The 22715-nt window shown below is 39.8% G+C and overlaps 1 protein-coding gene across 2 annotated transcripts in view; it reads right to left on the bottom strand.

Moving 5' to 3' along the window:
• The window catches only part of crebrf (creb3 regulatory factor), a 32925-nt gene extending 10492 nt beyond the window's left edge, over positions 1–22433 (bottom strand). For both annotated transcript variants that reach the window (XR_013794754.1, XM_079587102.1), the window contains exons 1-8: positions 22293–22433; positions 7459–7669; positions 7233–7358; positions 4903–6118; positions 2839–3033; positions 2433–2622; positions 2128–2201; positions 731–853 (exon numbers count right to left, since the gene is read on the bottom strand). Coding sequence is in view for 1 of the 2 variants with exons in the window: in XM_079587102.1 (XP_079443228.1) it covers positions 731–853; positions 2128–2201; positions 2433–2622; positions 2839–3033; positions 4903–6118; positions 7233–7358; positions 7459–7467 (1933 nt within the window). In the remaining variant the exon portion in view is untranslated. The remainder of the gene's footprint in view (positions 1–730; positions 854–2127; positions 2202–2432; positions 2623–2838; positions 3034–4902; positions 6119–7232; positions 7359–7458; positions 7670–22292) is intronic.
• Positions 22434–22715: the final 282 nt, after the last annotated feature.

Genomic DNA, 22715 nt, shown 5'->3' with positions numbered 1-22715 from the left:
TCCATCGGAATGTCACGTGAGGGCGGAAGATTTCCCCACACAGATTTCGTTCAAGTTGGTCACGCGAATTCGCCACGTTGATAAACAGAAAGATGCTTGGTTTGAAAGTGGCTTATGTGTGAGCTGTGCTTCATACATCGCTACACTAGTAGACCTTTTTTTTTTTGCCCCGTGAAATTTCAATTTTCAATTGAGGTTGTATTATTAACACTTCTATACAATTTCAGCAAAGTAATGGAACTCACAAGATTACCATTTGTAAAAACTTTACCAACATTGCCGAAGAGTTTTATTTCCCAGCCTTTGGCGACATGAGCTTCCATCCTGTTTTGTTGTATGGTTTAAGTTATGGTTTAAGAGAAAATATTTCAGTGATAACGACAAGAAGAGGTTTAAAACATTTATCTTATGTTCTTTTAAAGTTGTTTTGATAACTACGACAACAGTACGACGGTCAATTTTGTGGCGTTGTGATTTGCTTATTGTCCCTAACAAAAAGCAAACAGAGCAAAGCAAAGTGGAGGCTCTTAAAATTCTTGAAGGCACAAGGACAGCCGCTGTTTGAGAGGATGCAGCTTCACCACGTTTGTAAAGCATGCAGATCTAAGTTGTTACTAGTGTGCATGAGGACAACTTGAAAACAGCTTGTGCAAGATCACACATCATTGACATATGCGAAGTCAATGCTAAATGCACTTTTACAAGTGTAGAATGCAGCACATTTTCTTACCTAGAGTCTCATCAATGAGTTTATCCAACTTCTCCGTCATGCTCGTCTCTTTGTCGTTTGAGATATCCTGAACTCTGATGACTATCTCTTCTTTGATTGCGTTGATCACAAACAGCAAACGATCTGAAAAAGAAGATAATCATATCTTTGGTTCATTCTTGGCATACATGGATGCATTTGCTTGGTTGCAAGAATGCGGGGTGCGTTTCCCGTACAACGACGTAACTCGCTGCTTAACTACCATAGAACAATGCATTGTTGAAGAAATCAACTACCGTATTTTCCGGACTATAAGTCACTTTTTTTCATAGTTTGGCTGGTCCTGCGACTTATAGTCAGGTGCGACATATATATCAAAATGAATTCATACTGACTGAGATGAACCAAGAGAAAACATTACCGTCTACAGCCGCGAGAGGGCGCGATAGTTAGCGGAGTTGTTCAGAAGCGACACAGAGGAAGAATTCAGTGTTGTGGAATGAGATCGGAAGCTTGGACTCGCTGGTTTATGTTAATTTAGCCTATTCAGCCTCCCAGGTATATGTTCTTTATGATATTGTGTCGCTGAATAACTGTTAATGTGTTACGCTAACACACCGGACACCTTCAGCCTGTTGTTCTGTGTGCTGTTGTGGAGCTGAATAACTTGCCTTTCCAGATTAAATGTCAGTTCTTGGTCTTGGATTTTGTAAAATAAATTTCTAAATAAATGCGACTTATAGTCCAGTGCGACTTATATATGTTTTTTTCCTCTTCATGACGCATTTTTTGACTGATGTGACTTATACTCCGGAGCGACTTATAGTCCGGAAAATACGATAGCAAGTCACGACTGTTTCCCGGAAACGTATTGTTGCAAATTTGTTGTTCAACCACGTTAGTTAATCACGCATGTGGTGAAGTAATAACTACTTTTAATTTATCCATTTGAGTTTTAATGCTATAATTAATGCGAATTAATGCTATAAGTTGCAGACATGTCGTCTGAGGACTAATTCTTCACTTATTTTGGTGTATTTCCAGATTCAATCATAGGCTCGTTCTTACGTACCGGAGCACATACGCACATGCACACTCTTCAAAAAACTGTGCTTTGTATCTCTTGACGAAGTAAGGTTTGTATATATTCAAAATGAAAGATATATTGTATTGAATGTCAGCTTGCTTGTTTGGCTCAAGATAAGGATTTATTGAGTCCACGTGTCATGCAAAAAAGAAAATCTGCTTCTATACCCACAGGTATAGAGCTGATAAGGACAGAACTTGCGACCATAGTTGGCTAACAATACTTTTGGGAAACGCACCCCTGGTTAGTAGCAAAGCAGAATCTAGAGAGATTCTATAATAAACAATCTCAGGCACTTCCTTTAATATTTGTTTGCAATGTCAAAACATACCGTATTCAGTTCCAAGGCCCCATAACTTGACTTTGTTGGCTTCATACTGAGCTTTTTTCTTCAGCCTGCAGGCCCTGGTGGAGAAAACAACCAAAGAGAAGAATCAAGAAGTGCCGTTTCATCAGCATACTTATACAAAATTTACATCTTCATTAATAAAGGTACTGGAGTATTTATGGTGCACTGTATTTTAGCCTTTAATTCACTAACCATCCACTACATAAGAATAAATCTAAGAGAAGTCATTGGGGTGTTGGCTTTGAGAAATGAAAGCAGAAGTAGTAGTTGAAATAGCAAGGCTTTACCTGGATGCGAGCTTGTTCTTCTCCTTACGAGATCGAGGCCGAGCGGTTAGTGGTAATTCACTAACGGGCGTCAGGTCACTAATAACTTTATTGAGCTTCCGGAGTTCATTGCCAATCTGAAGCAGCTTTCGTGGGTTTGGAGTAAGATCTTCCACATCCGTCCGGCGTGATTTCTTCAATGCGTATTTCCCTAAACAAGTCAGTCAAGCATTGGCAATTAATATATCAGGCTTGATAGGACATACTGGAAGATGTTCAAAATAATTGCTGGCATTTCCTACATGTTGTAAAAGCTTTCAATATAATGATCTTCTGTGATTATAAACGGTAGCGTGAACTGAATAGCCACTTTTTTGGTCCATAAATGTAAAGTGGGAACCTATGAGAGGGACAGTAAATATCTCACCATGGTGCAGGCCATTCTTTTGATACATGTTGCTGGGAAGAGTTTCTCGGTCCCACTCAGAGGGTTTCAGCATGCGCTCCTGTTTGGATGGGATGAGCTGCTCACTATACTCCCAAAAGTATCGACGCTTTCCCCTCTTCCTGGAAATCCCAGTCGTCAGACCTTTGACATCATCAACCATATCTGTGTCACATCCTGTTTAAAAGAGATGGTAATGAGAGGAAGAAAGAAACGAACCATGATCTTTTCCTAACATGCATTTATAGAATCACTTTAATCTAGCAAATGAAGAGTAGTTTTTAAGAAAAATACGAGTACTGATACTTCTGTTTTGGCATTTGCTGTTACGTATACCTGTATTTCAGTAATGATACAAAATTGGAGGACAGTCCAGCGAGACTGATGATTCACTTCAACAGCAAATACAGGAGACTACAGTATCATTATGCAAACTTCTGTGTTGTTGAGAGCAACCTGAAAAGAAGCTTCTGGTGAGTGGGGTTTCAAATTATTGTTTTCTGACAGGTGGAAATTTGGGTCTCTTCAGTTTCCAACAGAATTGGTAGATGAGGACACATTTAGGGTTTGACACAAATTATGACACTCCAACAAACCCTAGCTGAAAGTTTTCAGGCTTCTTAACAAGTGTCACTAGGTTTCGCCAAAGCATCATCCAAACCCTAAAATTGCAAACTGCTGTAATGAATCATATAATGTGGTCAAAAGTGTAAGTAAACCATGCCTATTGCAAACCATACGTATCATTTTAAAAGAACAAATTATAATAAATAAATAAATAAATAATTACAGACACACGTGTACTTAGCTATCTAAATGGAGACTTTCCATAGACATCAAATATGGTAAACAGACACTGAAATGTGCTTGCTTGACACATAAGAGCCAATGAGCTAAATTAAATCTGTTCATCGTAAAGCGAACACATACCTTCAGAAGACTTGGATTAAACCAATCAAATCAGATTTCGATGTCATTAGGAACTTCTTGAAACATAAAAGGTTTTGGTGGGATGTACTTTCAATCGAGGGACAGAAATCGCTCAGGTTCAATTGAAAAGATGTTATTGCAACACACGAACCAAAGTCCTATGGGTTTCAAACAACATGTGGGTGAACAACTGAGGACAGAATTTTTATTTTTCGGTGAACTATCCCTTTGAGTAGGTACACACACAGACATACACATAATTGCAAAATGCTTAAATTATTAGTTCCAAAATGCCGCTCACAAAAAGATGTGTGCCTTTAAGAACCTTTACGTGCAAACGCGTGACACCAAGGTCATGAGTTCGATTCCCAGGGAAAGCAAGAACTGATCAAATGTGTACCTTGAAAGCACTTTGACTAAAACCATCTGCCAAATGCATACATGTAAATGTAAAGAATTGGGTCAGATCAACTGCTACTTTCACTTCCCTTGGGTTATCTTCACACAACCTTACGATGCACTTTCCAAGTTGCTAAGTCCTAAAAAAACGAACTTCCCAATTCTAGTTGAGAGCGATGACAATCTAGGAAAACGAACGTGATACAGACTCAGTCGGGTTAGACGCCACATTAAATTTAACGTGGATGAAAACAAGGAAGTGAGGGATAGACTTACAGTCTTTACAATATCAAGCACTGTATAAAAGTCCAAGATCACTCAATTTTTACATAAACAACTTTCAAAATGGTTTTATGGATTTTTTTTTCCTGTAAAGACATTTGTCGGCTGTTAAACAACAGTACAATCCATTGAACGCACTGTACATCTACCTCACAGCCTTGTTTACATTCCTGTCAAAACTTAAATATGTCGCATCCCTAATCAAGTTCTCGCTCTTCCTGCTCACTTAGTTTTAGGTCTGTGTGCTGAAAGTACTGTGTACTCGCTTGGTGGCCCTGAATATTGTACCTTTAGAAGTATGACGCTTGGGGTTCTTAATGTACAGAACATACAGCACATGAGCAACAGCATCAGATCTGTATCAATACCAGTATGTTTTTTTATGCATTTGGTTATAACAGCATCAAAAAAAAAAAAAAACATGTAGTTTCGCACCTGGCTCAGAGAATGCATCACTAACGTAGTCATCTTTGTCGCCTTCATAGTCCTCATCCTCCTCCTCCTCCTCTTCTTCCTCTTCATTCTCTGAGAGCTCGTGTTCACTGCCGAACCCTTCATCATGGTCTTCATCATCTATGTCCAGTCCCTCTGCCTCTTCAGCCTCTTCCTCTTCCTCGCCTTCTTCTTCATCCTCCTCCTCCTCCTCCTCCTCCTCCTCCTCCTCCTCCTCTTCTTCTTCCATGTCAGCTGAGGCCTTCGCTGCCAGTCTGGCCCTGGTTAAGAATAACGAGTAGTTGTGCTCTTCCTCCTTCTTTTTGTCGGCGGCGGAAGTGTCGGACCCAAGGGCGCTGGTTTCACCTCCGGCAGCAGCAGGAAAGTGGACTTTGAGTGGCACCGTCCTCAGAGTCGCTACGTCAGGACCAGGACTGCGTGGTACCTCTCGTTTAGGAGTCTCAACGCTCTTCTCACAGATAATGGAGGATGCCATGTTAGCGGCAATGGCTGTATCCTCACAGACCATTGAAGCTGTCGACTCCTGCTCCTCGATTTGAGGAACGGTGGAAACACTAACCTGCTGGGTAGAGCTCTCAACTATAGGCTTGCGTGGTACGCTGATGCGCACCTTGGCTTTGCGAACGTAATCCATGTTGTCTGGAGTCCCAGGTGGGCCTTTGAAAGGGCCCTGAAACAGGGCCTTGGCCATTGTGTCCGTGCTGGAAGCAACAGGCCAGGTCGCTTTCTGGGATCCCTCTGCGAAGTCTGGCAGAGGGTTGCGACTCAACGAGGCGCTGGTTGCAGAGTTGCTGAGTCTGTTGGCGTTCTTTGCCATGGTGGAAGGTGGAAACAAAAGCTGCTTTTGACCCACCAACAAGTCCGGATGGTAAAGAGTGTCGCAAACTGGCTGTGAGTCTTCACTGTTGAGCTGGGCAAGGGTAGGCGTCCGACCTATCACTTCCTCGTCCTGGTAAGGGCTGGAAAAGTCATCAAGGCCCAAGAAATCAACTTCTTTGGTGCCCCAGATATCACAACTGGTGAGGCGGGTGTACTTCGTCAAGTCCTCCCAGTACGTGTCCCACTGCTCAAAGTTCGAGCTGTACGCGGGGTCGTTGTCTGCCAGCTCAGGTAGATGATCCATGCTGTCCATGTCCTTGCAGTCCCCTACTGTGAAAATGTCTCCTCTAGGGCTCTGGCGGCAAGTCATGTCCCGATCCTGCGAACATTAAAAATGTCACTTCTTTTATACGGCACACTAAAGAAACTGGCGGGCTTTTAACACGTGAAATTAATAACCCAGTGTCATTTACATAACCCTTTGGAAATCTTGTTGCATGTCTACACTTCACCTTGGGTTTGTAATTAATGCTGGGCTGTCAGGTTTCAACTTTTCACACTGGTCTTTCATAAGCCTTTGGTTAACATTCTTGAGGTTAGTAACTTTTACCACACAAGTACACAATGCAACCTGGTTTAATAACTGCTTATCCCTTTGTGGAAATGTCACCACAACTACTTCTGGCAGTTTTCTGAAACTCTATACAAAAGTAATGCAGTCAATTTGTCACTCAATGTTCATGAATTCATGACTTCCATTGCATGAACTGTATATTACAGCCATATGGACATTACTTTTTTTGCCAGAGAATGAGCTCCCCCTGATGATTTTGGAGCTTCTCAAGGTTTTTCTCCAATACCAATTTTTTTTTTTCCTTGACACGGACACCTCTGGCTTGTTGACTGTAATATTTTGCATTTTCTGTAAAGGTAGATTGAAATTATTTGTATTGGGAAAAGCGCTATACAAATAAACATGAAAAATGTAACTGAACAATGTGTTATCAAATCTTCAAATTTAATCAAATTAATTTAGTTAAATACACAGGTCACATGGCCCATCAATCTTCCAAAAGGGCACCAAGAAAAATAAAGCAAGCTTTAAAATAAGCAAAAGTAACAAGGTATTTCTTTTTTTAATTCACTACCTTCTTTGAAAAACCAGGGTTCGCAACTCGAATATCTTTAGGTAGCATAATTTTATAATTGTTTTTTGTTTTTTTTAGAACTGGAAAAGTCATGTAAATTAGCTAGCGTGGCCACAGATTGAGAATTGATTTCAACGTTTTAGACAAAGCGCAGCCATGTTGTACTAGTTTGTTTCCTCTTTTTAATTAAGTGAAATTGTGGCCATGATTTAACTAAAGCAAGGGAACAAATCAATACAAAGGCACAATATAAATTTTAATTTTTTTTCCCCCGCTGCAAGTTATGTGCAGGGCCTGTAATGTGAAAATAAATAAATAAAACTGTGGATATTGAGGGTTACTCACCAGCTCATACATGAAATCTGGGTCAGAATTGTTGGCCAACAGGTCTGTACTGGTCAGTGCCTGGTCAGCAAAAGAGCAGTTTTGAAATGCATCCCCAAAGGGAGGTTCCATACCGCTAATGCTGGGCTATAAGATGAAAGCAAGAAGCAGAAGCAAACCATGAGACCTACTTCAAAAACACATCAATTTCAATTTTGATACCAAATCTGATCAACAGGGCCTGTACCTGAGGCATTGCCAAGCACAGATCTTCAGTTCCGTGAAGGAATCTTTTATGCGACCACCCCTGTCTTAATCTTCCTCACTTTTTGTCAATCTCTGGATAAAAATTTGATTTTAAGCATAAAAAAAAAAAAAAAAGAGTTCTTGTTTTGAATATGGAGGATTTATCAGCACGTTTAAGTATGGCTGAGTTGTCCTCCTCAGTTGACGGTTGTCTGTGGAAAGAAAACAGAACAGGAGAGAGGTTAGCTAGCACAAATATTACAATAACACACATTATCTGTACAAACACCAGTGTACAATACAGGACACTAAGCCTGCACAGTCTGGTAAACGCAAGTCTATAAACAAAATGTCACTTACAAGCTGCGAAATGGCACAGACTATGAACACTAACAACACAAAAACAAATGTGTGTGCTGACATTAGAACGGCAGCACACAGGTACGTCTCATAGCCATCAATGCTTTTTGCATCTGCAAACATCCGCAGAAACATTGTGTTTTTTGTTTGGTCATGGTCGAAAAAGTTAGGGAGGTTGCCTGAGATCCATGGAGGAAGAGAAGGGAGCCCTAAATCGTATCAGTGTGATGGGCAGCAATAGTGCAAGAGCATCGAACACTACGGCTATTTTTAAAACGACGTCAGCGGCACCCTTTCCCCTAGACTCGCACACAGCCATAGGCAGTGAGACCCGAAACGCCAGACACTCTTTGCATAACAAATCAACAGAAATACGCCAGAGCATGTGAGGCTTGTGCTGGCCAGCTTCAACGCTGAGCAAAACAATCCTGTCTCTCTTGTGCCTGATGACATCATTTCCTCCTGGTGCACCGAGCAAGTCAAATAAGCGCCTTATCACCCTTCGGCTTCGTGCACGGCAGGGTTTGCATACAGCCCACAGAAGTGGAGGGAGAAGAAGAAAAAACTTCACTATTCTACTGCATACTCACTGATTTACACTTTCTGATGAAAATGTGGTTTGTTTTGACTGATTTGTAGGGTTTTCTGTTTAGGGGGGTTTGTACATTGCTAGTGTGCACTGGGTGTTTTCTATCTAGGGCATTGCTAGGGTAGTTACTTACTGGCCTAAACATACAACTACAAGCCGCACAATTTGAGGTATCACATGGTATCATTGCGTTACCAGACTTGTTAGCCCAAAATGAGTGTTCACAATGACAGCGACCAGCAGTCATTCATTTTCAACGATATGAGTGAGTGTAACCACTGACAACATGGTGTGGGAAATTACCTTTTAAATTTAACTTCATGCAAACGAGCAGTGAACTACCAAATGAAGTGACGTCAGTAGAGCTCACATGCCCATGTCTCCAACGAGATGCTGTATTTGAAGTTCACGTTAGTGTCATTTCACTGTTCTATACACTGAAAAAATATTAAGCATCAAAAAGCGCATCAAGTTTGATTCAACCATTGATAATTGTTCATCTTGTTCATGATATGAGATTAGGCATTGTATTTAAATATAAAAACGTTTCTTATAGCTAATTTTTAGCTAAGCGAAAGCTGGGGGGCGTGTCAGTGAGAAAAAAAAATTTTTATGAAAAGGTACATCGCCATCTTGCTTTAACTAAAGCGACTTGAACGCCGTAATTGCAACTTCCCAACTCGTTAAATTAACTAAATGAATAAAATTAATTTTCGAACAATCATCGAATATTATTTTAGCTTGAAATGCAATCCTTAATATGTGGTGTTTTAAATGCCTGTTTGAGGTCTCTGTGAAAGTTTTAAAGCAGTCTGTTAGTGCCGCTTTCAGAGCGGTCACGTCCGTAACATTGTTTTTTCCTCAAAAATGCGAACACTGAAATGAATATTTTATGTTCTGTGGAGAGCCAACCCTTCTTCATCCGGTGGGTAGTATTACTTTTGCTTTGCACAGTGTAATTCACAGAATTATTTTAAAAAAAATTGCCACCTAAAAATGCAAGATTTTTTTTTGTCACGAAGACAACGCATGTGTATTTCCCTCACATTAAACATAAAACACATGTGTAGACTGATATTTTTCTTATGTCTTGACTCATTTATTAAGGGAGTATGAATATATAAACAGACATTTCAATATATTGGTATTAAATGCATTTTCTGAGAATTTATATTTCAAGTTTTGACTGCAAATGTCACGTCCATAACGCTTGAATTGCCCAAATACAAACTTCCCAAGAGGACCTGAACGCACTAATAGTATTACACCGAGATTACAGTATGCATCTGATGGACACTTTACGATCACTTGAGGCCGCAACACACATTCATACTATATAGACCATACATTTTCTAATGGTCACAAACTTTGTTCTCATTCAAATGTAGTTCAGGTCTACTCACAGAAGAATGTGATTTCTGATACACCATGACAAACATAGTCCATGGACCGTTGGCTGAACGTCTGATGCATACGGTGCATTCACACGAGGCGTCAGCGTTAACGCTTCTCATTTGCTTTGAATGGGTGACGTCATGCATTGTAGGAAGACCGCGAGTGCTTAGGGCGCCATTTTGTAAAAGGCCAATGAGATGGTCTACTCTCGTAAGTGCTCATTGCTGCGTCACACGTTCACGGCTCGAAAGTACTCCTAAAACTAAAATACTTTGAATTAAAAATCTTTATATTAACAGTAACACTGTTAACACTGTTAGCAATTTAGTGTTAAGTGATTAATTTACACCAAAAAAACAAGGTAACATGTTTTGAACATTATTTTGTCCGGCATTTCATAATGAACTCAAGCTCAAAGGCCAACTCGTTTTTCCGTCAGTTATTTTTCGTGAATTGGAATGTGTGCAAAGGATTGTGGGTGATTTAAGGAAGTGAAGGATACACTTAATGTATCATTCAAAGTGAGCTGAATGAAGGACGCGAAACAAAGGCTGCCTTCAAAGGCTCATTCAAATTGACGAGGCCTTCAGTGGCGCTTGACGTAGTAGCCGAGATATGCAGCCTTAAAAGTACATAATACTTCTCGCCTTATGCAAAGCTAGCAGGCTAAGCTGCTAACTGACAAAACAAAGAACTGGAAACATTTAGCTTTTTTAGCTTCAGTAATATATGTGACACTTAAAAGACGTGAATTCATATATTTGCATGATAATCAGGCACCGAACGCAGCCCACCAATAACATCAGGGCTAACGACAACAAGTACGGAGACCTGGCAACTCCCAGAGACAACACTTCTGTCAGTGTGAATGGGGTACAAGTACACTATTTAAAATAGTCTTAAACACGAAAGGTTCTTTACAGTGGAAAAAGGTTCTTTAGATTATTAAAATGTTCGGTAACACTTTACTTGAAGACTTTATGTATACTGCTTTATAAAGATAATGTACGTTATAATGCATTATATCTTTTCAGAAATAATTGTAACCAAAGTTAAAATGCATTATAATATTTGCAGATTCCTTGTTACATCTGTTACACATATTCATGAACCATACTCTGCATTATAAAGCATAGGCCTAATTAATGCATTAAAAATAATTGTATAATGCATTATATATAAAGGCTTTAAAGGTGCATTAAGCAACTTTTCATGTTAAAAATACCCGTTTTCTAACCCATACATGCTTAAACAATTGCCTGATGGGCTGAATGAGCCCTTCTCTGATCACTGAGATTGTCTCTATAATCCTGTAAAATAAAATAAATAAGAGGGATTCGGGCCGGAATTTGAGACTGGGCGTGACGTCATGCGCGTTCACGGCACGCTCACATAGCTATGTCTGGCAGGTTTGTGTATTCGCCGTAGAAGATGGATTGTAAGAGATCTGCTTGTAGTTCATTTCAAACACCAACGCAAACTCCACGTAAGATAAAAAAAAGAAAACTTTTGTCTATTGCGTGCACATCTCTGGCTGCAGTTTCGCTTGCCGCCAGAGGTGGCATAGTTCTGCAAAAACTCACAATCTTGCGCTATGCACCTTTAAGTAAAGTGTTTTTCACACTAAGAAAAAAAGATAGTTATTTTAAGAACTGTTCACTGAAATGTTCTTTTGGGGAACCAAAATGGTTCTTCTGTCATCACTGCCACAAAAAAAAAACTTTAGAAACCTTAATTTTTAAGAGTGAGTGAGTGAGTGAGTGAGTGAGTGAGTGAGTGAGTGAGTGATAATAATAGTGATTTGCATTGAGCTCTACCACAACAACCAACACGTACATTGGTCAAAACTAGGGCTGGGCTATTGATGGACATTATGGGGCAATTTAGTCAAGAGTGATGAGACACCTGCCATAGGAAACTGAAAAGAGGAAGAGACACAGGCTCTCAGTATGAGCAATCCTGCCATAATATATTATCCACCTGTATAACTCATAACTCATCTCAGCAGAATCATGGGAAGGAAGACAATGCGGACGGACTTACATCAAAAGTACAGTCTCACTGAAGAAATCAGCCTTCATGTTATTTATCAAAACTAGGCCAGCTTAGCAACGACTAATAGCAACATGTTGGATGATGTGAAAATATAGAAGCACGGATGAAAGGAGAGCAGCTGATAATGATTATCGTGTGTAGTAAACAAGCATTGTTCTCGTGAATACACGTCCCTGAGCGGCTGTAATGAAAGGTCTATAGGAAAAGAAATATGATCTGGGAGTGACAGACTATAGACCAGAGGAAACATGATTTGAGCTGTAGAAATTATGGGTTTTGGATTGAATACCCTTTCTGAAAACGTCATTTCAAAATGTTACTTGATGGAGTTTTAAATTATGGTTCACATATTTTTTAATGTTTTGAAAGAAGTCTGTTATGCCCACCAAAGCTGCATTTTTTAAAAGAAGAAAATACAGTACAAACAGTAATATGTTACCCTGATGAAGGCTGTTTGCGCCGCTACGCGTGGGTTGCTTTTCCCCAATGTCTTTTAAATTTTCTACTATGATATAGCCAGTAAAATAAAGGCTTTGTAAATCATTTTGAAGGAGAGTGCCTTGGATTTTCTCTTTTCTACATTTATTTGAATTCCCGACCCCAACGAGCACCCTGGACACTTTTTTTGGTCTTTCTAGTAATATATTTATATTTGAATACATTGTAAAATGTCACATGATCCTTCAAAAATTATTATAATATGCTGATTTGCAAACTTTTCTTACTATTATTATCAATGATGAAAGCAATTGTGCTACTTCCACATATTTTTGTGGAAACCGTGATGAATTTTTTTCATGATTATTTGATGAATAGAAATTTTATTTAAAATATATATCGGGAAAAAAAATTCAAATCTAATAATTTAACAAATCTTTACCTTTACTTTTAATCCATTTAATACCTCCTTACTGAATAAAAATATTACATTTCTTTCAAACAAAAACTTGTTTATAGGTGGTGTATACAATAAGCAGCAATATTTGAAATGAATTGGACAGGTTCACAAAACTGGTCTGAATGACTTGTTCATTATTCAGACTGAATACAAACACGTCCAACAGGTAATGCCCTGTCCAACAGGTAATGACCCAGGTTATGGTTTACAATGAGCTGAGAACTAAACAGGGATCTGATTCAAAGCACATTTGTACTAGTGAAGCAAACAAATGGTGAAAAGAAAGTTACTTTCATACCAATTAAAGCTCCTTGTAAGACTAAGTTCAATAATTTCCTCTAATTTCCAATTACAACACTTAGGGTACATTTTTGTTCATTTTTGCAACTGCACATGACGATATTAATAATCAAATTTTTGTTTATTCATTAAAAGTCCAGGTAATCAATACTTTCAAACTTGAAAAAAGCGTGTGGTTTAATCCAAGTCTTCAGAAAAGACACAATCACTTTATATGATGAAGAGATTTTATTTATTTTATTCACATATAAACATTGATCTACACAGTACATACATAGTGCACATCAAATATTGTCAAATATTGTCAGAAGCTTAAACGTTTGTGCACCCAAAAAAATGATCAAAAGTGCATGCATGCAAAAATGTACTTTTATCATTAGGCAAATTTCAGCTAAATCAATATTTTCAATGAGTCACATTAACACTGAATCATTTTAATATTGTATGTCATGTTAAAATTAAATAGTATGAAATGTACTAAACAATGTATGAAACTACCAATAATGAAACCTTGAAAATGATCTACTTTATCTGCAATATTCAAACTTAGGAAACATATGCCTGTATGAAGGTTTAGGTAGGCGATATACCGGTAGAAATTTGCCAAACGATAGAGATTTTGGACTATCGTCTCGATCACGGTTTCGCTCACATGACGTTGCTGTGCTACACAGTCACGAAGCCTTATCGTTTCAATCAGAATCAGAGAGAGCTTCATTGCCAAGTATGCTCACACATATAAGGAATTTGTCTTGGTGGGAGAAGCTTTCAGTGCACAAACAGAATGACAGCGACAACACAAAATAATAAATAATAAAGAAACACAATATGAATGGCTGTTCTGGTGCTCAGTGCTCTGTAGACAGCAACAGTTCAAAGAGGAAGTGGCCTGGATGTGAATGACCCAGAATGTTCCAGAATGAATTTGAAAATGATTTTGGATGAGTATAATTCTTGGAGATTGGGAATGGGCGTACCGATGATTCTCTCAGCAGTCCAGACTCTCCGCTGTAGTCTTCTGAAGTCTGATTTGGTGGCCGGACAGTCACAGAAGTGCAGAGGACAGACTCTATGACTGCAGAAGCAGCTCCTGTGGCAGATTGAACTTCCTTAGATGGTGAAGGAAGTACAACCTCTGCTGGGCGTTTTTCACAATGGAGCATAATATGTGTGAGTGTCCCATTTCAGGTCCTGAGAGATGGTGGTGCCCAGGAGCCTGAATGACCTCCTGCCACAGTCCTGTTCATTATAGTGAGTGGGGGGAGTGTTCCTCCTGAAGTCCACAATCATCTCCACTGTTTTGAGCGTGTTCAGCTCCAGGTTGTGACTGCACCAGATAACCAGTTCTTTAATCTCCTTTCTGTAAGCAGACTCGTCACCGTCCCGGATGAGGCCAATGAGTGTAGTGTCGTCTGCAAACTTCACCAGCTTGACAGAGGGGTCTTTTGCAGTGCAGTCGTTGCTGTGCAGTCATGAAGAAGAGCAGTGGGGAGTGAACACAACCCAGGGTGGCGCCAGTGTTGATGGTCCAGTGACAAATGGGATGGGTACAGAGAACTTTAGTCAGGAGCATATCTGGGATGATAGTGTTGAAAGCCGAGCTGTAGCCCACAAACAGGATCCTCCCACAAGTCCCAGGTCTGGAAGATGTTGCAGGATGTAGTGCAGTCCCATGTTGACATCTGCAGACCCGTTTGCCCGATAAACAAACCGCAGGGGGTCCAACGATGTCCTCCAGCACCAGTTCCAGTGACTTCATGACGACAGACGTTAAGGCAACATGTCTGTAGTAATTCAGTTTGTGATTTGAGGTTTCTTAGGGATGGGGAAGAAAGTGGAGCATTTGAAGCAGGAACGTACTTCGCTTGGCATCAGTGATCTGGGGCCAGATGGTCAGCACAGGTTTTCTAGACAGGCTGGTGAAACGGCGTCTGGGCCTGGGGCATTCCTTGTCTCCTGTTTCGGGAAGACCTGGCACAGTCACAGGTTGTTGGGAGAGGGGGGTTGCTGAAGGTGTTAATGAATGCGTGGAGTGAAGGTTGGAACGGGTGTGGGTCGTGAGACTGCAATAAAACTCATTCAGGTCATCGGCCAGTTGTTGATTCGACACAGTGGGGGAATGGTGTCTTGTAATTGGTGATGTCTTTCAGGACTTTCCACACTGATGCAGAGTCGAGGGCTGAAAACTGTAGAGAAGTTTTAGAGTAGCTTCTCTTGAATATCTCTGATCTCCTTTGTCAGTGTCTTTTTGGCCTGATTATACAAGACTGTGTCCCCACCTTTGTAGGCATCTTTATTGGCCTGACTAAGCTGTCTGAGTTTTGCTGTGAACTGTGGTTTGTCATTGTTGTGTTAATTAAGTCCTGATAGGAATGCACATATCCTTACAGACACTGATATGATGTAACAGTTTCAGTGAGCTTGTCCAGATCGGTGGCAGCAGCTGTGCACTCGAAACAGGCTTGCAATGCCTGATCTGTTTCATTGGTCCCAGCCTTTACTACAGTTTTAGATGATTTAGATTACGTTTTTGCCTGCATAAGATGAATCAGACAGTGATCAGAGAGCCCCAAAGCTGCATGTGGGACAGAGTGATATGCATCCTTTATGGTGGTGTAGCAGTGGTCCAGTATATTACTGTCTCTAGTGGGATATGTAACATGCTGTCTGTGTTTGGGCAATTCATGAGAGAGATTTGCATTAGTAAAGTCCCAGAGAATGATTATAACAGAGTCTGGGATTTGTTGCTCCATGTCTATGATCTGATCAGCCAGCTGTTGCAGCGCTGCGTTCACACACGCTTGCGGAGGAATGTAAACACTAGCGGGAATGAACAAGGAAAACCCCCACGCTGAGTAGAAAGGCTTACAGTTGATGAGGAGTACTTCTAGATCGGGACAGCACATCTTCTTCAATGCTTTTGCATCTGTACTGTACACCACTTTTCATTGATGTCCCACCGCCTCGCGAATTCCCAGCTGATTCAGCGTCGTGGTCTGATCTGAACAGCTGGAAGCCGGCAGATGTAACGCGCTGTCCGGGATGGCTACATTCAGCCAGGTTTCCATGAAACACAGAGCATCAGAGTTTTAAAAAGTCCTTATTTGTTCAGGACAGGAGAAGAAGTTTGTCCGTTTGTTGCCAGATGGATGCTAGGCAACGCCGTCTAAAGCAGCGCTGTCAGAGCTTCACTAGCACGCTGGTGTTCTGACGAATAACGCTACCTATCAGAGGTGCTACCAATGATTTTTTTGCATTTTTTTAAGGGTAGATTTAGGGTAGGGTTGATATGGACGTTAATAAAGCCTCAAACCACATGAAAATGATGCTGGTAGCATTCTTCGCAGTCGAATTCTGCTCCCACTGTTTAAATGGGAGGTAGCACAAATCGAGGCGTGCATGTGACGCCTCATTAGCACTTGAGCCACCGGCCTTGCTCTGTTCCCACGGCTCTCAGCCCCACACTGCTTGCCACATACTCCCATCATCCCCCTCGCAGGCCAGGGGGTGCCCGTCACGGCGCCCGTAGCACCTGGGGGTAAGGACAGACGAGGTGAAAAAAAAGGAGATGGAAGGATGAGGAGAGACAGAGATGAGTGAGGAGAGAGAGGGATAAAAAAAATTCTTGGTCCGGTTCCCAAAATGCACTGCCGCTCGCTCGGTTCCCAACCAGCCGGGAGAACTTCTTCGCACTGGATGCCCCAGGTGGACCTTATTCTCCCCCTTCCTCTGATGGCCGGCAACGGCTCCTCCTCGACGACGTCCCGGCTGCGAGGCCCTTATCCCGCGACACCTGCTCCTCCACATGCGGTGACGTCTCCTCCGACCCAACGGCAGCCACTCCTCCATGCTTTGGTGGACAGATGCGAGTATATCCGTCCCCTCACTGATCCCTCCAGATCCACCGCCTCATGCATTCTTGGCAACAGATTCTGCTCAATCCAACTCAATGGCACCTCGACTTCCCCACATGGCAGCGCTTCTCTCCTTCCTCCCAGGTTTCGGTACCAATGTAACAACGTACATTGGAAGAAGGAGGAGGGAACCGGCAAACATTTAACATAAAACTCTAATCCAAAAATAAACAAACAATAAAACTACAGTAAAGCGGCAGACCCTCAAGGACAACTGGCGCACAAACATAAACAAAATACAAAGTAAAGTCCAGGCCTGGTCGCCACTCCTCCTTTTATCCTTCTAGAGCTCCTCCGTAAGACTCGAGACGGTGTGGCGCGCAGGTGACGCTCATTAGCACTCGCAACACCGGCCTCGCTCCGCTCTCATGGCTCTCAGCCCCGCCCTGCTGACAACAGTCCGAATAATGAAAACCGGTGAATGATTGGCTGGTGTGTACTGCCGAATGTTCAGCAGTTCATCCCTGATGAAACTGATAATCTAAAGACAGGTCAAACTAACAAAAACAGTAAAACAATTGTGGAGCTACACACCGAGGTGGCTTGATGCATGAGTTAAGTATTGCGATTTAAAAACTATTTTAAACCATTGAAGTCCATTGTAAGCAGCGTAAGACAACTCATTTTGTTATGCGCATTAGGGTTTGACTTGTGCCCAAAAATGATATTCGAAGTTCGTTTCGTATTAATTGAATTAATATTCAAATATTTATATTTTGACCATTAAATGCCTTCAGTAAGACCTATATTGGTATCAAACTTAAGTTGCATATGTTCTGTCCACCAGAGGGCAGTGTATCAGTCAATGTCAATAGGCAGAAGAAAAACACAGTCACGACTGTTTTTTTTTTTTTTTTATATATATATATATATATATATATATATATTAAAAATCAGACCCTGGATTAAACACAAACAGTATGCTTTCGCTGACACTGTTGTTCCTATCAAAAATAAATAAATTATTATTTATTGGCCATTGTTTTGGTATACAAAATAGGCGCTAACCAGGACGCTAACGTCAAGCTCGCGATTCACAACTTCACCAGGCGTGAAAAAGCCTCGGAATCTGAATTGAAAACAACGTTTACAATTACAAGCAAACACATTTACAAAAAAATAATGCCCATAACAGGTTTGAAAATTAAAGGCTGCCTAATATTCGTTCAAATATCATTTTTTTTTTTAAATATTCTAATTATATTCGAATAACGAAGTTCGGAGTCAAAGCCCTAATGCGCATACTGTCAGAGAGACAGTATCTCAGTGCTGTCTGAGAGATATGCGCACTTGACATCTCACATTATGATTATTTTTGCCAAAACCACGTGATCCGTGACATCCAAAGCTTCGTTTTCGCACACAACCACGTGACTGCTTCGGATTCGGAAATAGCACAAACATCTTGCGCAGTTCAAGTGTTATTCGCTTCTTTGATAACAATAAATCATAATCCGAATATTTACATGTGTAGTTTTGTGCATTTTCAATTTCAGTATTAATCCCCAGCTCACAAGTACTTTAACTGACCATTCGACAAAAATCGTCATTTATTTTGATCATATATGAGCCTTGTCTATGAACTCATGTTTAGGACTTTGGCCAAAGTTTTATGTGAATCGAAGCAGAAAACTGCTACAGTAGGCTACTGTACAACACTAAAGTAACCAACGCAATTAGTTAATTTATTGATTTGTATTATTTTTTATACATTTAATGATACAGAATGCAAGTAAAGACACCTAAAAGTAGGGCTGCAAACGATTAATCGCGATTAATCGAATCCAAAATAAAAGTTTGTTTACATAATATATGTGTGTGTGTGTGTTGTGTATAATTATTTTGTATATATAAATACACACATGCATGTATATATTTGAGAAATATTTGCATTTATATACTGCATATATTTTTAAATTATTTATATTACATATAAATAGAACTATTTTATATATAAATTACATTTTTTTTCTTAAATATATACATGCATGTGTGTGTATTTATATATACAAAATAATTCTACACAATACACACACATATAATTATGTAAACACAAACTTATATTTTGGATTCGATTAATCGCGATTAATCGTTTACAGCCCTACCCGAAAGACTGTTATTTATATAGATTCAATATTTGTATTGCCGTATATGCTTTTGGCAACACAAACTGAATTATTATTTGAAACAATGAAGAATGGCTGAGTCATCTAGGCATATTTTCCACCTTTTGACCACAAGATGTCACTAGTGTGCACCGTGTTGAAAAGCTTCGAGTGATGAACCAGTTTCTGATGCAGTGAAAGCCTCAGTGCTTCACAAAGCTTCTTTTCACCATCACTATTAAAGTGACACCAGCCTAATACACCGGCTGCTGTCTGTCTGTGTTATTAATGTTAATCAAACACGAAAAAAAAGAGAAAATCTTGTACTCCTCTTGACTGAATCACTTTTGTAACTTTATCAAATGTATAGATTCACTTACACCGTGAAGGCAATGCAGTGTTTTTAATACATTTGAATACAATTAATCCAATATTTATATATTGTGCTTGAAGTTTTTCATGTAGGCTAGGTGTATTTCATGTGTGTCTTTGTTCTTTTCCCCCCTATATTCTTGTAATTAGTTTCTTTTTCACAGTTTACGCATCTTCTGTAAACTTTTTTTGTTTTGTTTTTACTTAGGCTAGTATTAGCCTAGTTTTTTTGTGTGTGATATTGAAAATGGTGACAAGAATTATGAAACTTCAAATGGTATCCGAAATGCTAATATCATAAAAACCTTATTTAAAGCAAAAATAACCCAAGCAATATAGTGATACCATTACCGTGTAATAAATGACTCATATCGAGATATAAGATTTGGGTCACATCACATCACCCACCCCTCCTAGTTTATGTCCATGTTGGTTGTATACTAGTTCTTTGCAGTTTGCACTTGCAGGACGTCACTCTGTTATGCACAAGCTGAAGAATCTCTTATGCGTAGGCGTGCTGTGATCAAACTGGTGGCCTTTGCGCTAAATCTACAGAGTACAGACACACTGTGGCTAATACTCAGGAAGTATGACTGGAGACAGTCTGATGTTTAGACATGTCTTATTAGCTCCAATGTCTGTTTGCACCTGAAAATGACAGTCTGAGCTAATTACAAACTGGTGTGCATTTTGCAGTCCAGGCTTCAAATGCACAGACTATTCTGCAAATGTCAGAGGTCTCTGCTCGCTGAGACGGCAACAGCACACTCCTCACACACACACACACACACACACACACACACAGGCGATGCATGCTTCTCAAGGACAACTGAAGCTCTCTGGAAGGCAACTGAACATTTTCATTAGGTTGTGGATTATTGCTTTAAACTATTGACTGACTGTCATATCATATTATCCCATCACGTCATATTAAACATATAATTTCATATGAAATACAAAAGGAGAATTTTTGAATAATCGACATTAGTGAAGCACCTACATTTTTTTTTTTTACAGAAACACTAAAATTTAAAATAACATTTGTTTCATAATTAATTAATTAGTTAACTACCGTATGCCTTCAGAATACATAATACTTTGGAGTTGCATGGGATTATTTTTATTAAGTTTAATTACATTTTTTTATTAAGACTGAAGCTCACAATTGCACCTGTGCCACCTGCACGAGGGTGAGTTGAATAAATAAATAAACGAGTTAAACTTTTGAAGTGAACTAATGTTTTGGCATTTGAGAAATTCAAATCTTAGGTTGGGTAAACCCCTTATTCATTCACTTATCCAAACAAGGACGAGAACACTCCTTAGCTTAGAGGAAATACAAGCTCGGTTTCATAGCTGATTGTTTGACTTTTAGTACTTTAATATTTCATGGCAATGAAAGGTCAAATCCAGCTATAAAACATGTGCATACTGTCAGTACAGGCCTCGGGGTGAAGTCCAAATCCAACACTTTTGCCATGACATTGCACTCAAAATTCAGTGCATGCTCACTTTTTTGTCTGCTCATCAGCCAACACGTGGCTTAGTAAAAGCCTGAATATATAGCAAGCTGATGTAATGCTATCCCTCTTATAGGTTACCACCCCTGCAATGTGGCCATGAAGACAGAATGACCCACTAAACATATCTTGACTGCTCACATTTCAACACTTCTGGGACCTCACAGATTAAACACATCCGCAAAAACTGCATTAAACCAAAGGAATGTTGCTTTAACGATTAGCGTTGTGGGCGAGATCCTACTTTATTCTGACCTACTAACACTTCACAACAACACCCTGAACTCAACATGGCCCCCCCTTCAAAAACAAATAGCGACAACCTAACCCTGCTGCGATACTGCGCCAACACCCACGCAATGGAGCGTTCTGATTGGCTGTGAGCAAGCTCACATCCCGCCTCCGCATATTAATGATTGCACCAATTCGCAGTCAATCAAGACCCGCCCCACTAAGCTCGGTTGACTCGACGAGCAACAAACAATATCGCAGGCCTCCACACGTTACGTAAACAGATGGAATGCAAAACATTATTTCCGCAAACTTTTAGTTTGCAGACAAACGGTCAATTTTGAAGCCTTCACAAGACAGCAGGCAAATGAACTTGAGATTAAACGACTCGTTTGAAACTGACCACAAATTGCATTTTAATGCGGGGTTTTTTTTTTTTTTTTTTTTTTGGTGCACGATCAAAACACATTTAAATCAGTTGGGATAGTTATCAATGTCCCAAAGACATTCTATAAAACGCGGAACCCATCGTGTTTTGTCATTTCACTTTGCATCGTGCATGATGGGGGGCGTGTACCCTTGCAGACTTATAGTAAGACACCGTAAAAAGAATCTATGAATAAAAAAAAATCACTGATTTCCCAATTCTGAGAAGCTTTATTTAATGCATCTAATTTTATTTTCAGCGTATTAGTCGAGATCTGGACTGGGTTTGTACACTAAAAAGAAAACTCTGGGGTCCTGCAATGTTCTAGAAGTTCTTGTGTAACTGAAAGCGAACCAACACCTCCTGCCCTTACTCAGCACCAATGACTGGCAAGCTAAGCAAACACGGGGAAAATATTGATCTGAAAGGACAAACGGGCACCTCAAGCTGCGAAACACGATAAAATATCGCTCTGAATCCAGTGAGATAAACAGACGAGAACGGGTTAGAGGAACTAGCGCTGCTTCAACACTATGGCCTCCGCGTCCCTCCCCTCTGCTAGCATAACTTAGCCAGAGAGCTAACTACAAGAGACACTGTTTTTATCATCATTAAACAACTATCATTGCATAATTCACTGCGTTGGCATAGTTAAAAAAGATGACTCACCTTTAAGCAACCCATTTACAAGAAAAAATCGTTGTAACTCCAAATTTTATTCGTCTCTAGGAAAACTTAATGTCAATTCTTCTCAATCCACGCCGTCTTCCTCTCTCTGGTTTGTTTTGTTTATCTTCTTCCTGACGGGTTCCTGGAAAGCGCGTGACTCCCTGGTCACGTGGTTCTGCTCTGACCAATCAAAGCGAGCGCTCGGTCTTGCCCCAAAAAAAGTTATTTAAATAATTTAGCCTGAAAAATGGGGTTTCATACTATTATATTATATTATATTATATTATATTATATTATATTATATTATATTATATTATATTATATTATATTATATTATATTATATTATATTGTATTATATTATATTATATTGTATTATGTTATATTATATCACATCATATCATATTATATTATATTATATTGTA

Source organism: Phoxinus phoxinus (assembly GCF_949152265.1).
Source record: "Phoxinus phoxinus genome assembly, chromosome: 17".
Taxonomy (NCBI): domain Eukaryota; kingdom Metazoa; phylum Chordata; class Actinopteri; order Cypriniformes; family Leuciscidae; genus Phoxinus; species Phoxinus phoxinus.
Note: the sequence above shows the minus strand (reverse complement) of the source record. Positions and strands in the feature narration are given on the sequence as shown.